Consider the following 14,160-nt stretch of genomic DNA (forward strand, 5'->3'; position numbering starts at 1 on the left):
AGTCAGGTTTAGCAGCAGGTACCTTTATTCACCCACCCATCTCACTGACCCTAGTTTAGAGTTTTTGCCTATCTCTTTCTGTTCCACAATCTAAAAAAGGGCTGGAGAGATGGCTCAGTGCTTAAGAATACTTGTTCCAAAGATCCAACATGTTCTCTGACCTCTGAAGGGGTGTGTGTGTGTGTGTGTGTGTGTGTGTGTGTGTGTGTACCTAAGTACCTGAAATAAAGAGAAATGTCAGTAGAACCTAGAAAAGTTTAGATATTTAGATACCAAATATTTATTTAGATTAGTTGTAGGGATGTAGATTAGCTGTGGGTTATAAAATTCTTAGAAGATTTTTGTTTAGGATCTGGAGAGATGGCTCAGTGGTTAAGAGCACTGACTGCTCTTCCAGAGGTCCTGAGTTCAATTCCCAGCAACCACATGGTGACTCGCAACCATCTGTAATGAGATCTGCTGCCCTCTTCTGGTGTGTCTGAGGAGAACGACAGTGTACTCATATAAATAAAATAAATCTTTTTTAAAAAAAGACTTCGTTTGGGGCTGGGGATTTAGCTCAGTGGTAGAGCGCTTACCTAGGAAGCGCAAGGCCCTGGGTTCGGTCCCCAGCTCCAAAAAAAAAAAAAAAAAAAAAAGACTTCGTTTAGTACTTGTAAACTCTGATTTTTTGTTTGTTTGTTTGTTTAACTTTTTTTTTTCTTTTATAGGAGTATGCACTTTCTGGTTGGAATTTGAATAACATGCCTGTTCTGGAGCAGTCTGTTCTTGCTCATATTAATGTGGACATTTCTGGTATGAAGGTGCCGTGGCTCTATGTGGGAATGTGCTTTTCTTCTTTTTGCTGGCATATTGAAGATCACTGGAGTTATTCAATTAACTACTTGCATTGGTATGTCCAATCTTGTTACAGCACATATACTTAGTGACTTTGGCCTTTTTTGTCAGGGTTTGAGGGGCAGGGAGTGGTATTAGGAATTAAATCCAGGGACTCATGTTGAAATTAGGCCTGGTTCTATCTCCTAGTGTGCTCACAGAAATAAGACTCAGACTCAAAACACATTTATTATAAATACCTTAGTCATATACCTAGGCTCTTCTCTGACTAGAATATAACTTAAATAACTCGACCATTTTAACCCACATTCTGCCATATCTGGTTACCTGTGTGTATGTCTCCCCATATTTGCTGGGTAGATCTTCCTGCATCTGGCTCTATCCCAGAATTCTTTCTTCTGGATGTCCCACCTTCCATTTCCTGCCTAAGCCTTAGGCTTTTTTTTTGTTTTGTTTTTTGTTTTTAAGATTTATTTATTTATTTTATGTATGTGTGTACACTGTCGTTCTCCTCAGACACACCAGAAGAGGGCATCGGATCTCATTACAGATGGTTGTGAGCCATCATGTGGTTTCTGGGAATTGAACTCAGGACCTTGGGAAGAACAGTCAGTGCTCTTAATCACTAAGCCATCTCTCCAGTCCCACCATAGGCTTTTTAATTGACAAAATATTCTCTCTACACTCATATATGCCAAGTACTTGAACTACCAATGAGTTATACCCTCAGCTCTGATTTTTTTTTCTTTTTGGCCATTGTTTAATTTTTATTTTATTTTGAGACTGTCTAGCCTCAAACTTGTGTGTAGCTCGCCTTGAGCTGCTGGATCTTCTGACTCTACTACTTCCAGAGTGCTAGGATTGTAGGCATGTATCCCCACATTAGGCCTGGTCTTTATTTTTAAGATATAATAATAATAACTGATGTTTAGGGAGAACTGACTTCAAAAGTATTTTTTACATAAAAGCAAAATAGTATCTGAGCAGGGAGGGGACTTGTCTCAGACTACCTACTCTACCAGACCCTAGAGGAGATTATTTTGATTTGTGATATTTTTTATTTTATGTGTGTGGGTGTTCTGACTACATGTATGTATATGGACCATATGTGTGATGTGCTACAAGGGCCAGAAGAGAGTTTCAGATCTTCAGTTGTGAGGTGCCACATAAGTACAGGGAATGAATACAAATACTTTGAAAGAGCAGCAGCCAGTTTTCTTTTTCTTTTTTTTTTTTTATAAGATTTTTTTATTCATTTATTATATATGAGTACACTGTAGCTGTCTTCAGATACACCAGAAAAGGGCATGGGATCTCTTTACAGATTGTTGTGAGCCACCATGTGGTTGCTGGGAATTGAACTCAGGACCTCTGGAAGAGCAGTCGGGTGCTCTTAACCGCTGAGCCGTCTCTCCAGCCCCAGCAGCCAGTTTTCTTAACCACTGAATTATCTTTCCAGCCCCCAAGTTTTAAATTAATAATGTTTCTTGTGTAGTATATGAGAAAATAAATAATGATGACTTACAATATCTTAGGGATTAAAAGACCTTGTTCCTCTCTTCAGTGTTAGCACTGAAGTTCTGAGCTCTATACCTAGCTCAATTTTGAAACATATCTTTAAATTACTTATATTTTATTTTACGTGTATACATGTGTGTGTGTCTGAGTGTATGTGTGTGTATGAGCCTTTGGAGGTCAAGAGAGGGCATCAGATCATCCGGAACTGGAATTTGGGTGTTTGTGAGCAGTCATGGGATGCTAGAAGCTGCACTTGGGTCCTCTGAAAGAGGAGCAGGTGCTCATAGCCACCAAGCCCTCTCCCACTGTTGAAATATCTCAACAGGTAAAATGGGATATTTACGCTTCATAGCTGAACGATTTGATTTGGTATTTGAAACTTAAAACAGTTTTTCATTTCTGTAACATTTCCTCTAAAATACCTAGGGTATATATGCAATAAATTCAATAAATTGATTTACTGATTTTTTTTTATTTTTTTATTTTTTTATTTTTTTTGTCTCTGACTTAAAAGATTTCATTCACTTAGTCAGTTCCTTACCTTATATTAATACCTGGCTGCCTTTTTTTAATCTTTATTTTAAATAATAATTAAGAGTAAGTAGTAAGATTGAAAATTTACTACCTCAGAGTAACCAAATTTCAAGTGCTTTATGATTGTATATGATTAGGAGCTATTTGATTTATCAGCACACACAAAACAATAGTTTTTAAAATATTACTTTTTATTCAATTTTATGTGTAAATATGTGAATGTGTGTGTGTGTTTGTGTGTGTGTGCATGTGCACGTACACACCCCATGAATACAGGTGCCTCTAAAGACCAGAAGATGGCATTAGATTCCCCAAAACTGGAGTTATAGACGGTTGTAAGATGCCTTATATAGGCGATGGGAACTGAACCTGAGTATTCTTGCAGGAGCAGTAGATTCTCTTAACTGCTGAGCCATCTATCTAGCCCCAAATATTACTATAGTCAATCCTATAGGGGATGGAATAGCTCTCATCTATAGTCTTCTGAATTATGAGAATTAGAAAATGCAATTACTTTTTAAATAGCTTAATTAATTAAATTCAGTTCTGTCTCAGGGGTTTTATTACTGTGATAAAGCAAAAACCCGCTTGGGGAGGAAAGGATTTATTTCATCTTGCAGCTCATAGTCATCCAGGGAGTCAGGGCAGGAGTCTAGAGGTAGGAGCTGACTCAGGTCAGAGGAGCACCACTCACTGGATTACTCCTCATGGCTTGTTCAGCCTGCTTTCTTAGAGCACTTAGACTTCCAACCTAGGGTTAGTACCATCCATGCACCATAAGCTTGTCCACCAATCACTCTGGTGGGGGCATTTTCCCAGTTTCCCTCTTCAAAAATGACTCTAGCTTATGTCACATTTACATAAAACTAGCCAGCACTGTTTCCTAAGTATTCTAAATGAACTTTAATCCATACTATAATAGAATAATGATGCCTAATTTTTGGTCCTTTTTGTAGACAACAATATTTATAAATTTTGCATAGTTTGTAGTATTGGTTATTTCCATGGAGAGGACAATTGATCTGAATGAAGTTGGTTATATGTACTCTGGAGATCATTGACTCTTTGCATTAACCATTTGGTTGTAATAGGAAAGACTCCTCCTCTGAGAGTCAAGAGAGATGTATCCATATCCTTTTGAACAGTGATTTCCATGTAATCTATTTTTAGTTCAAAAGGTCCCTTTACTAATCCACTGTTTATGTACTTTGGGTTATTTTTTCAGTGACAAGAAGTGTGTATCTTACCTGTCCATATATCCTTGCCTTATTTATTGTATTAGTAGTAGCATTGATTGATGGGATGGTTGCCAGGTTTCTGGGCATATAACCTATGGCCAGGAATGGTTAATTATAATTTAGTGGATTTCATTTGGTACCATGTTCTATCTAGCTAAACAGTTATTTCTTTTTGTTAGGGGCGAGCCAAAGACATGGTATGGTGTACCATCTCATGCTGCAGAACAACTGGAGGAGGTGATGAGGGAGCTGGCCCCTGAGTTATTTGAATCACAGCCTGACCTCCTACATCAGTTAGTAACCATCATGAACCCAAATGTGCTCATGGAGCATGGTGTGCCTGTGAGTCTTCTGTGTCTTCCTTCAACATTTTTAAAGATTTTCTACCTTTTAATTAGGGTTCTATTCATGTTTTGGGGAGAATTGTAACTATATATGAAAGGCCCTGTAGTATAGTCAAATTAAAATTTATACTTTGAATAGAACTTTAATATGATTAAGAAGGGATGCTTAAAGTATTAGCCATATTTTATGTCTCACAGCTACTTATTTGAATGGCCTTCTATTTTTCAATAAAAGCTGTTAATGTTAATTTTATTTTCTTTCTTTTTTTTTTTAAGATTTTATTTTATTGTATATGAGTACACTGTAGCTGTCTTCAGACACACCAGAAGAGGGCATCAGATCTTATTACAGATGGTTGTGAGCCACCATGTGGTTGCTGGGATTTGAACTCAGGACCTCAGGAAGAGCAGTCAGTGCTCTTAACCACTGAGCCATCTCTCCAGCCCCCTTTACTTTCTTTCTAATCTTCTGGTTTTTGTTTGCTTGCTTTTGTTTTGTTTTGTTTTAGGTAGAGTATTACTTGGTAACTCTTCTGTAGACCATACACCAACTGTGGACCAAGCTGGACTGGATTCAAATACATAGAGATCTATTTCCTGCCTCCCAAGTGCTGGCATTAAAAATGTATACCACCATGCCCAACTCTTTTTGACTTTAAGAATATTTTTTCAAAATATCTTATGTGGTCATTTTCTCAATTTAAAATACACTCTTTATTTTAATATGTACTCTGATTTTATTAAGACATTTAATTTCATCAGGCAGTGGTGGCACAAGCCCTTAATCTCAGCACTTGAAAAGCTGAGGCAGGTGGATCTCTGCCCTCAAACTCTTGTCTCAAAAAACCAAGAATATTTGACTTCACACACTACTTAAATGTGTGAAGTATGTTTTCTAAATGTTTGGGGTTTTAAATTTTTTTTTAAGGTTTATTTACTATATAGGAATGCTTTGCTTGCAAGTATGTTTGTGCACCATGTTCACGCCTGGGACCTGAGGAAATCAGAAGAGGGTTTTTGATCCCTTGGAACTAGAGATTAGGGTGGTTGTGAACCACCATATGGGTACTGGGACAACCTGGGTCCTGCGTAGGCAGTAAGTGCTCTTAATGGATGAACCATTTCTCCAGTTTATTTTATGGGTATGAGTGTTTTGCTTGCATGTATGTGTGTGTGTGCTATATGCATTCCTGATGCCTTCAGAGGGGAAAAGGAGACAACTTTTTATTAGCTGCCATGTAAGTGATAGAAAGTGAGCTAGGTTCTCTACAAGAGCAATAAGTGCTCTTAATGGCTAAGCCATTTCTCTAGCCCCTTTTTAAAAACTTTTTGTAATTGCATTTTCTTATTTTGTGTTTTTTGTGGTGAGCCCAACCTTTGCCCTGTTGTGCCAGGGTGCATGTGTTGTAGTTTGGAGAATAACTTGTAGGATTCAGCTCTCTGATTATACCATGTAGATCCTGGAGATTGAATTTGGGTCGTCAGGCATGGTAGTATTACGGTCTGACTCCCCCCAGAATAGTGGTAACCATTTGTTTCATGCTTGCCAGCTATTTTATATTGTTGCTGTAACATACCTACCTGCTAGTCACTGACTCAGACAAGTGACTTGACTGAAGGACATGCTGATCACTTGTCCTATTTTGTTCTATATTTTCTGTATGAGGTTTGCTAATCTTAAGAAATTCTACCAAGTTTTATGGAGGACCCATCAAATCAAAGGTCAATATGAACTGTTATGTCTAAAATGGCATGAGTCAGAGCTGATTACCAGGCAGCCCTTCCTATACCTACATATGATCTCACCCTGTTTTTTGTGACTGACACTGAAGAGTAAGCGAAAAGGTTACGATTACAATACTCATGCTCTGTTATCTCAATGTTCTGAAATTTCTCTGTTTACCACCCATCCACCCCACTCCCCATACCTTACTCAGGACCAATCAGCTTAAAGGCTAGCTGATAATACTTTGCCTAGTAAGCCAGTGACTCCCCTCCTTGCCCTTTAAACTTCTGAATCTCTTTTACTATAAAAAGCGTACACTGAGGGCAGACTAATACTGCCATTAGGTTTCCCAGTCCTTTTTGAAGTCCTAGATGTTCAGTTAAAGTGTGCATTCAATAAACTATTCTTGCTTAGCTGACATCAGTGTTAATGCGGTTTGAGTGGTGATTCCTGAACTCCAGCAGTATTAAGAGCCTGTACCAACTGAACTGTCTCAGTGGTTCCCAGATCTAATGTTCTATATTTTTCCTACTCAACTAGAATAATCAAGTTCTTAAAATGATAACTGTTCTAGTTTCATTCTTTTGCTGTAATAAAATAACTTAAGGAATGTTTATTTTAGCTTAAAATTCCAGATCATGCATAGTCCATCATTGAGGAAAATCAAGGCAGGAAGTTGAAGAGAGGCCCACATAACTGTTTCAAACACAGCATTACCTTTGGCCAAAGAACTCAAAGCTAAAAGATTCTGCAGAAACGATGAAAGATGACTGTTGCTGGCTAAGACAGGCTAATAGTTAGCTATCTTTTTAATACAGTGCAGGACTATTTTCCCAGGGAATAGTACCACCACGTGGTAGAGCTGGGGGTTGTACACTGGTCAGCTTACATTAATCAAGACAGTCCTCTTTCACAGGGTAGTCTAATCTAGGAAAGTTTTTAATTGATGCACTCCTCTCAGGTGAGTTTAGACTGTGCCAAGTTAACAGTTAAAGCGAATGAAAATAGGTGTTTTTTTCTCATAATTTAAGACACTTTTATGCCGGGTGTGGTTGTGCCTGCCTGTCAGAGAGTTCATTTCCAGGACATTTCACTTTTTTTGTTTTTTTAATCTTTTGTATTTATTTTTATTGGAGATAGGGTCTTAATTATGTGGCTCTGGCTGATCTGGAACTCACTATAACGGCAAAAGGAGCTCAAACTCACAAATACCTTCCTGTTCTTCCTGAGTGCTGGAAGCAAAAACATATCCCACCATATTTCCATTTTTAATATAGATAATGGCATAAAAATGTACTATGAAATCACCTCTTATCTCAGATAATGGTGGGTTATTTTTCTTTTGAGTGACTTTTTTTCTTTGTATCAGGTAGCAGCTGGCCTTGAACTTATTGTATAAGTTTGCTAATTGCAATTTGGCATTCATTAAAAATTTTTTTTTTTTTTTTGAGCTGCTGAGGCTGGAACTCAAGGCCTTGTACACTTTATACAGTTTTTTTACCACTAAGCTGCTTCCCTCAGGGCTTACTTGTTTTGTTCGGGTTTGGCACTGAATTTGTGATGCTCCTGTTTCTGCCTCCATGTTCTGGGTTTATAAGTATGTGCTACTACATTCCCTTCATAGAATGGTAACACAAAGGTAGATAAAATAAATTGTTACGTTTGTCTTCGAATGTTGGATTTATGCTAGAACCCAGAGGATTAAGGTTAAACTTACTTGAAACAGTTGTTGCTACTGTCCTGAAATATATTTCATGTTTATCTGCTAATTCTGTTTGAATTAAAACTGATATGTATCAAGATACACTTTCAGAATTTATTTATTTATTTATTTATTTATTTATTTATTTATTTATTTATTTATGTGAGTACACTGTAGCTGTCTTCAGACACACCAGAAGGCATCAGATCCCATTAGAGATGGTTGTGAGCCACCTTGTGGTTGCTGGGAATTGAACTCAGAACCTCTGGAAGAGCAGTCAGTGCTCTTAACCACTGATCCATCTCTCCAGCCCCAGAATGTATTTTTGAAGGTTGTAATTAAAACACCTAAGGCATGATGGTGCAAACCTTTAATCCGAGCATTCAGGAGGCAGAGGCAGGTGGATCTCTGAATTTGAGGCCAGCCTGGTCTACAGATCAAGTTCCAGGACAGCTGGACTCTTACATACACAGAGAAACTGTCTTGAAAAGCTGAAATAATAGAATAAAAAAAAATAAACTGGTTTTAAAATTAATTTAATATTACAAAACAAAATTTACATTTGGGAAAATGGATTGAGTGATATCTCATGACATTAATTTATCAATTTCTAAATATTATCCAATGATTGTAGGAAATTTAATCTTTCATTTTTATTTACAACAGGAACAAAACTCAATTTTCTTAGTTTTTAAAGAAAATTTTTTTTAAAAAAAAAACCAGAGTTCTCCTTTAGCTCAAGCTTGCAGCAGTGAATGCCGTTGAGCTCCTGACCCTTCTGCTTCTACTTCCCAAGTGCTAGAGTTACACACATTCATCATTACTTGTAATACTTTTAACTTAGGAAATGAGTACCGTTTTCTGTTTGAAAGTTTCTTTTGGCTACCAATTCTTGTCACATATTACAACATTTAAGAAAGCAGAGTTTGCCAGGCAGTGATGGCAGAAACCTTTAATCCCAGTCATTTGAGACCAACCTGGTCTACACAGACTTGAAGGACACCCAGGGACTACAAAGAGAAACCCTGTCTTGGGGGTCAGGTGGAGGGGGGGCTGGGTAGGGGGGAGTTGTAGCTGTTTCTTAAATCCCAATATTCTGATATTTATAAGGTAATGCTGTTATTTTCAATTTTAGAAAATATTTTTTAAATGATCTGAGTTGGCCTGTCTCCCCTCCTCCCCCCATTTTAATCCATGTTTCTGATTTGCATTTAGGTGTACAGAACTAATCAGTGTGCTGGAGAGTTTGTGGTGACGTTTCCTCGTGCCTATCACTCTGGATTTAACCAGGGATACAACTTTGCTGAAGCCGTGAACTTCTGTACTGCTGACTGGGTCTGTTCTATAGCACGTGGCTGTTGTACGTCTACTAACACCCCTTTAAAATACAGTTTTTTACTTAGCTGGGTTTCGGGTAGAGCCCATGAATATTTTAGGGTATATTAGAGTAGCCATTGTAATTTGGAATTTTTATTGGATTCCTTATTCATTATTTTTCCTGGTAAGTTTGCAGTTAAATGGGCAGTTACTTATTTGTCTTTCCTGAGGGAATAGATGTGTTTCTTCTGGTCTTCATTTTCTCTGAGCTCTTTTAGATCTTAAAATGTATAAATGATGGGACTAGAGAGATTGCTTAGTGGTTGAGAGCAGTGGCTCCTCTTCCAGAGAACCCAGGTTCAATTCCTCGAACCCACATGGCAGCTCACAACTCCATTTCCAGGGCATGTCACCCTCACATAGACATATATGCAGGCAAGACACCCAATGGACATAAAATAAAAATAAATCTTTTTAAAACATATATAAATGAAACACAACAATTGCTAGATCAGAAAACAATTAGTTGTGGCTACATCATGTTGATTGAGAAACTACTGGCAAAGACTGAATGAATACTTAATACATGCTGACTTAATTTTCCACCCCCAGTAATTCTGGGTTCTTTGGTCTTTTAACACTTTCAGTGTGGGAAAACTCTAGTAAAATACTTATCTTATGTTTTCTGTGGATAATTTAATTTGTTACATTTCATAACTAGTCAGTCATATAAAAAATATACAAGAATAAAATGGATCATATTTTCATTTGGCATGGAACCTTGCTGTGTTTCCTAGCCTGCCCTTGAACTAAGCTTATAACACTGGGCATGGACTATGAGCTGTCTTGTTTTGGTCCAGTATTTTAAAACTTCTTCCATATTTGTCTGTGGAAACACATAATACAGTGTAATTAAAACTCAGTTAAGTCTGCTTTGGGCCTGAGCTCAAAAATAACTAACATTAATTAGGATTTACACTATACTGGATGGATACAGGGCAGGATACAGGATGATTCAGGTAAGACTTGGAGATGATTTTTAATGTCTTTCACATGATCACTAATATGGATTTTCATCCATCCATCTATCTATATATCTGAGGCAGGGTCTTACTGTGTAGCCCTAACTGGCCTGGAACTCTATATGTAGACTAGGCTAACCTCAAACTCACAAAGATCCACCTGCCTTTGTCTCCTGGATGCTGATTACCATACCCAGCTAATACTGAATTTGATCTCAAGAATTTCAATTTTAGTGGTCCTAAGATTTTTGCCTTTTGTTGGTTTTTGTTCTACATTTATTTAGTGTGCGTGCTGCAGCATGCATGTGGAAGTCAGGAGACAACTGGTAGGAGCTGGTTTTTCGTCTACCACATGGGTTCCAGGAGTTCAATTCAGATTATCAAACTCGGCAGCAAAGTGCCTTTACCTGTTGAACCATCTCATCAGCCTAAAGGCTTGAGGCTTTTTCACCATGTGTATTAAAGACTAATTAATAGCTTGACTTACCCAACCTTAAAGGACTTAAATGTTATGTTGGTTCTTTTGAGTTTGAAGGTTGTGATATGAATGGAAAATTTAACAGCTTTTATAAGTTGCAGTGGCTATCAGTTCTGACTTCCTCACTTGTTATAATAATTAAGAACTGCAAAAAAAAAAACCCCAAAAGACCAGTTTGGTTGTTCTACTTTTTATTGTAGCTATGTAAGTGCTTAAAGAAGTAATGTTTAAGAATAAAATGTGAGTGAGGCCTGGTGGCTCATCCTAGCACTTGAGGCAGAAGTATTGTCGTGAGTTTAAGGTCAGGCTGGACTGCAGTGTAAGACCCTGTGTCAGAAACCCTGAAGGGGTGGGGTGTAGGGTAAGATACAGAGCAGTTATATGCCATTAGTGGACAATTACAGCCACAAGTTCAAAATGTTTTCTTGGATTCATTTAATGAATACAACAATACTTCTTGGTTTAGATAACTTTCACACACTCTGTGACTCTGATCCCTCTTTTTGTCCCTTTGTGTTACAGGTTTTAAGTTTAAATATGAGCTCTAACCATCATAATATTTCTGCTGAGTGTAGGAATGATGAAATAAGAGTGTAGTTTCTGTCATAATTTGGTTTACAAACTGGCTATGGAAATTTTCAGGCTCTGTCTTAAGGAGACTTTGTATTTGGGCTTTGTATTTTTTGGTGACGTGGTTCTAACCCAGGGCCTTGTGCTGGCTGAGGCGTGCTGTACCAGTGGAGTACATCTCCAACTACAGAATATATCTATTGATTTTTGAAAAGTGATCATTTATATCTGTATAGACTTTACTGTTAGAGAAAACAAAGTGTATTATCTAGTGATTTCACGGTTTTGAAATCTTTCTGCAAGGCTGGTTGTTACTAAAAGAATTTCTAGAGGCTAGAATCTAAATCATCCATTGCTTTGGTTCTTATTTTAAAAAACAATGACAAATCAGATTATGTAAATTGCTTAAATAATAGTCCTTTTTTTTTTTTTTTTTTTTTTTTTGGTTCTTTTTTTCGGAGCTGGGGACTGAACCCAGGGCCTTGCGCTTCCTAGGCAAGCGCTCTACCACTGAGCTAAATCCCCAACCCCCTTTTTTTTTCATTTTTAATACTTCAGCCTGAACTGTAAAATTTATTGTAATATTTTTTCTTTGTAATTTAGGGTATCCCTGTGTTATACTGGTTTCAGAGTTATATGGAAATAACTTCAAGACACACTTCACCTTTTTTTCATTCATTCATTCATTCATTCATTCATTCATTCATTCATTTAGCGGAGTCTTCTGTACCCCTACCTGGGCTCAAATGAGCAAAGGATGGCCTTGAATTTCTGATACTCTCACTTCCCAAATGATGGAATTATAACTTCGTGCCGTCCTGTTCTACCCTTCAGTTTCTTTTTGGTTTAGTGCCCCACCCATCCACCTCCAAAACAGGAAGATCTCTATGTGTAGAAGAGGCTGGCATCAAGCTCAGAGATCTTTCTGCCTCTACCTCCTGAGTGCTGGGACTAAAGACCTGCATTACTAGGCTTAAGTCCCTTTAGATTCTTCCTGTGCACAGTGAGTTAAAAATTGGCAGCTTAGGGCAGAAACTTAGCACATCAGTTTATGGACATTATCTGGGGACAAACCTGTGGAATTTTGGCCGGCTTACAAAGAATTACAATTAATGTTAGATCTTTTGTTCAGATGCGATTTATTTTAGCTTCTTTAGAATAAAAATGAGTACCTGAAAGTAAATTAAGGTCTGTGTTAGGACATATCAAAAATAATTTAATTTTGAAATCTGTTGTTTTCAGTTGCCCATTGGACGTCAGTGTGTAAATCACTATCGACGGCTGAGGCGCCATTGTGTCTTTTCACATGAGGAACTCATTTTCAAGATGGCAGCAGATCCAGAATGCTTAGATGTGGGGCTGGCTGCCATGGTATGCAAAGAGTTGACTCTCATGACTGAAGAAGAAACACGATTGAGGGAATCGGTTGTTCAAATGGTGAGTGTGCTGAGTTAATTTCTTTCCTGCCACCTTCCCTCTGTATTTTGTTTTTCCTTAGGAATTTTATATATAAGAAGTGTATTTCCTTTATTACCTGTTTCTCCTCTCAACTCCCATATCCCCAAAACCACCCGCCTCAAATTCATTGCCTCTTTTTCTTTAATTATTATACATGTATAACTGCAACCTGCTGAGTTCATTTGGAGTTGCTTGTATTTATGTTTTGATGTCTGACTACTTAGTGTTAGATAACCAATTAGAGGACTCATTGCTAGGAAGACCTGCTCTCTCCCTCTCCAAACAGTCATTAGGAATCACCTAGGAGTAGAGCTTATTGAGATCACCCCTTCCATGTTGGCATGTCATCTGGTGATGTCATTGTTCAGGTCTTGTTTAGGTGATCATGAGTGTGGCTTTCCTGTCATATTTAGAAGGCACAGAAGACATTCTGAGCATCTACCTTTCCTTGCCCCTCTTCCCTGTTGTTTTCTGACCCCTTAGGTGTAGGGTTTATGTTGTAGATGTGTCAGCTTTAATCTCCATTGTGCCTAATTAATGGGTTTTTATAATGGTCTCTGCCAAAAAGAAGCTTCTTTGATGAGGAATAGAAGCGAGATTTAATGTGTGCATATAAAACTAAATATTTAGAATGCAGCTAGAAATTATCCTGGCGTAGCAAAGTAGTAGATTCTTTTCTAGGCAGTTGGCAAGGTTTACAAGGCTTGAATTCCCTCCAATTGAGCAGGCCTTAAATTCAATTAGGCAACTGTTGGTTACTGCCAAGATATAAGTGCCATTATTTAACCTCTGGTGATACCTGCTATGTTGGTCATTGTTGTGCTTTGTAAGTGCCCCAGCTGGGTAGGCCTATTGATTGCTTTTCTCCTTTGGCAGCCTGTATAAATCCTTCTGGTACCATGAAAGTTAGGCCTCAGTGGGGAAGGGGTCTGAGATAAATCACACTTGATTCCTCTTAGTCCTGTTTCCAAAGTGTATGGTATCTTCAGTAATACGGACTTACATTCAACCTCTGGGAGGCAAGCAGGGACAACATTAGCCTATTTTCTTTTGAGAGTCACCTAGACTCACTTGACCAGAAACTCAAAGAGGAGTTCCTTTCTCATGTCAAATACTGGATTTCTTATTAGATATGATGTGGCACTTAGGGGGGGAACACTATCACCCCAAGTGTCATGTAACTTTATTTAAACTGAGTGTGGGGTGTGTGTGGGTGTGTGTGTGTGTGTGTGTGTGTGTGTGTGTGTGTGTGTGTGTGTGTGTGTATTAAACAGTTGGATTCTCTATGACTTCTACAAATATCCTTAGTGTTAGTTATTCCTCTTTCTTCCTTCTGCCCCAGTTTTGTTTTTTTTTTTTCCATCTTTATTAACTTGGGTATTTCTTACTTACATTTCGATTGTTATTCCCTTTCCC

The 14,160-nt window shown here is 37.9% G+C and overlaps 1 protein-coding gene across 3 annotated transcripts in view; it reads left to right on the top strand.

Annotated features, from left to right (window-relative positions):
• The window catches only part of Kdm5a (lysine demethylase 5A), a 78,155-nt gene that overhangs the window by 28,544 nt on the left and 35,451 nt on the right, over positions 1-14,160 (top strand). For 2 of the 3 annotated variants that reach the window (XM_087657663.1, NM_001277177.1), the window contains 4 exon segments: positions 711-892; positions 4,307-4,469; positions 9,115-9,234; positions 12,529-12,723. In XM_087657663.1, coding sequence (XP_087513789.1) covers positions 711-892; positions 4,307-4,469; positions 9,115-9,234; positions 12,529-12,723 — 660 coding nt within the window. 3 annotated transcript variants of the gene reach the window in all.

Source organism: Rattus norvegicus, chromosome 4 (genome assembly GCF_021556685.1).
Source record: "Rattus norvegicus strain SHRSP/BbbUtx chromosome 4, alternate assembly SHRSP_T2T, whole genome shotgun sequence".
NCBI lineage: Eukaryota > Metazoa > Chordata > Mammalia > Rodentia > Muridae > Rattus > Rattus norvegicus.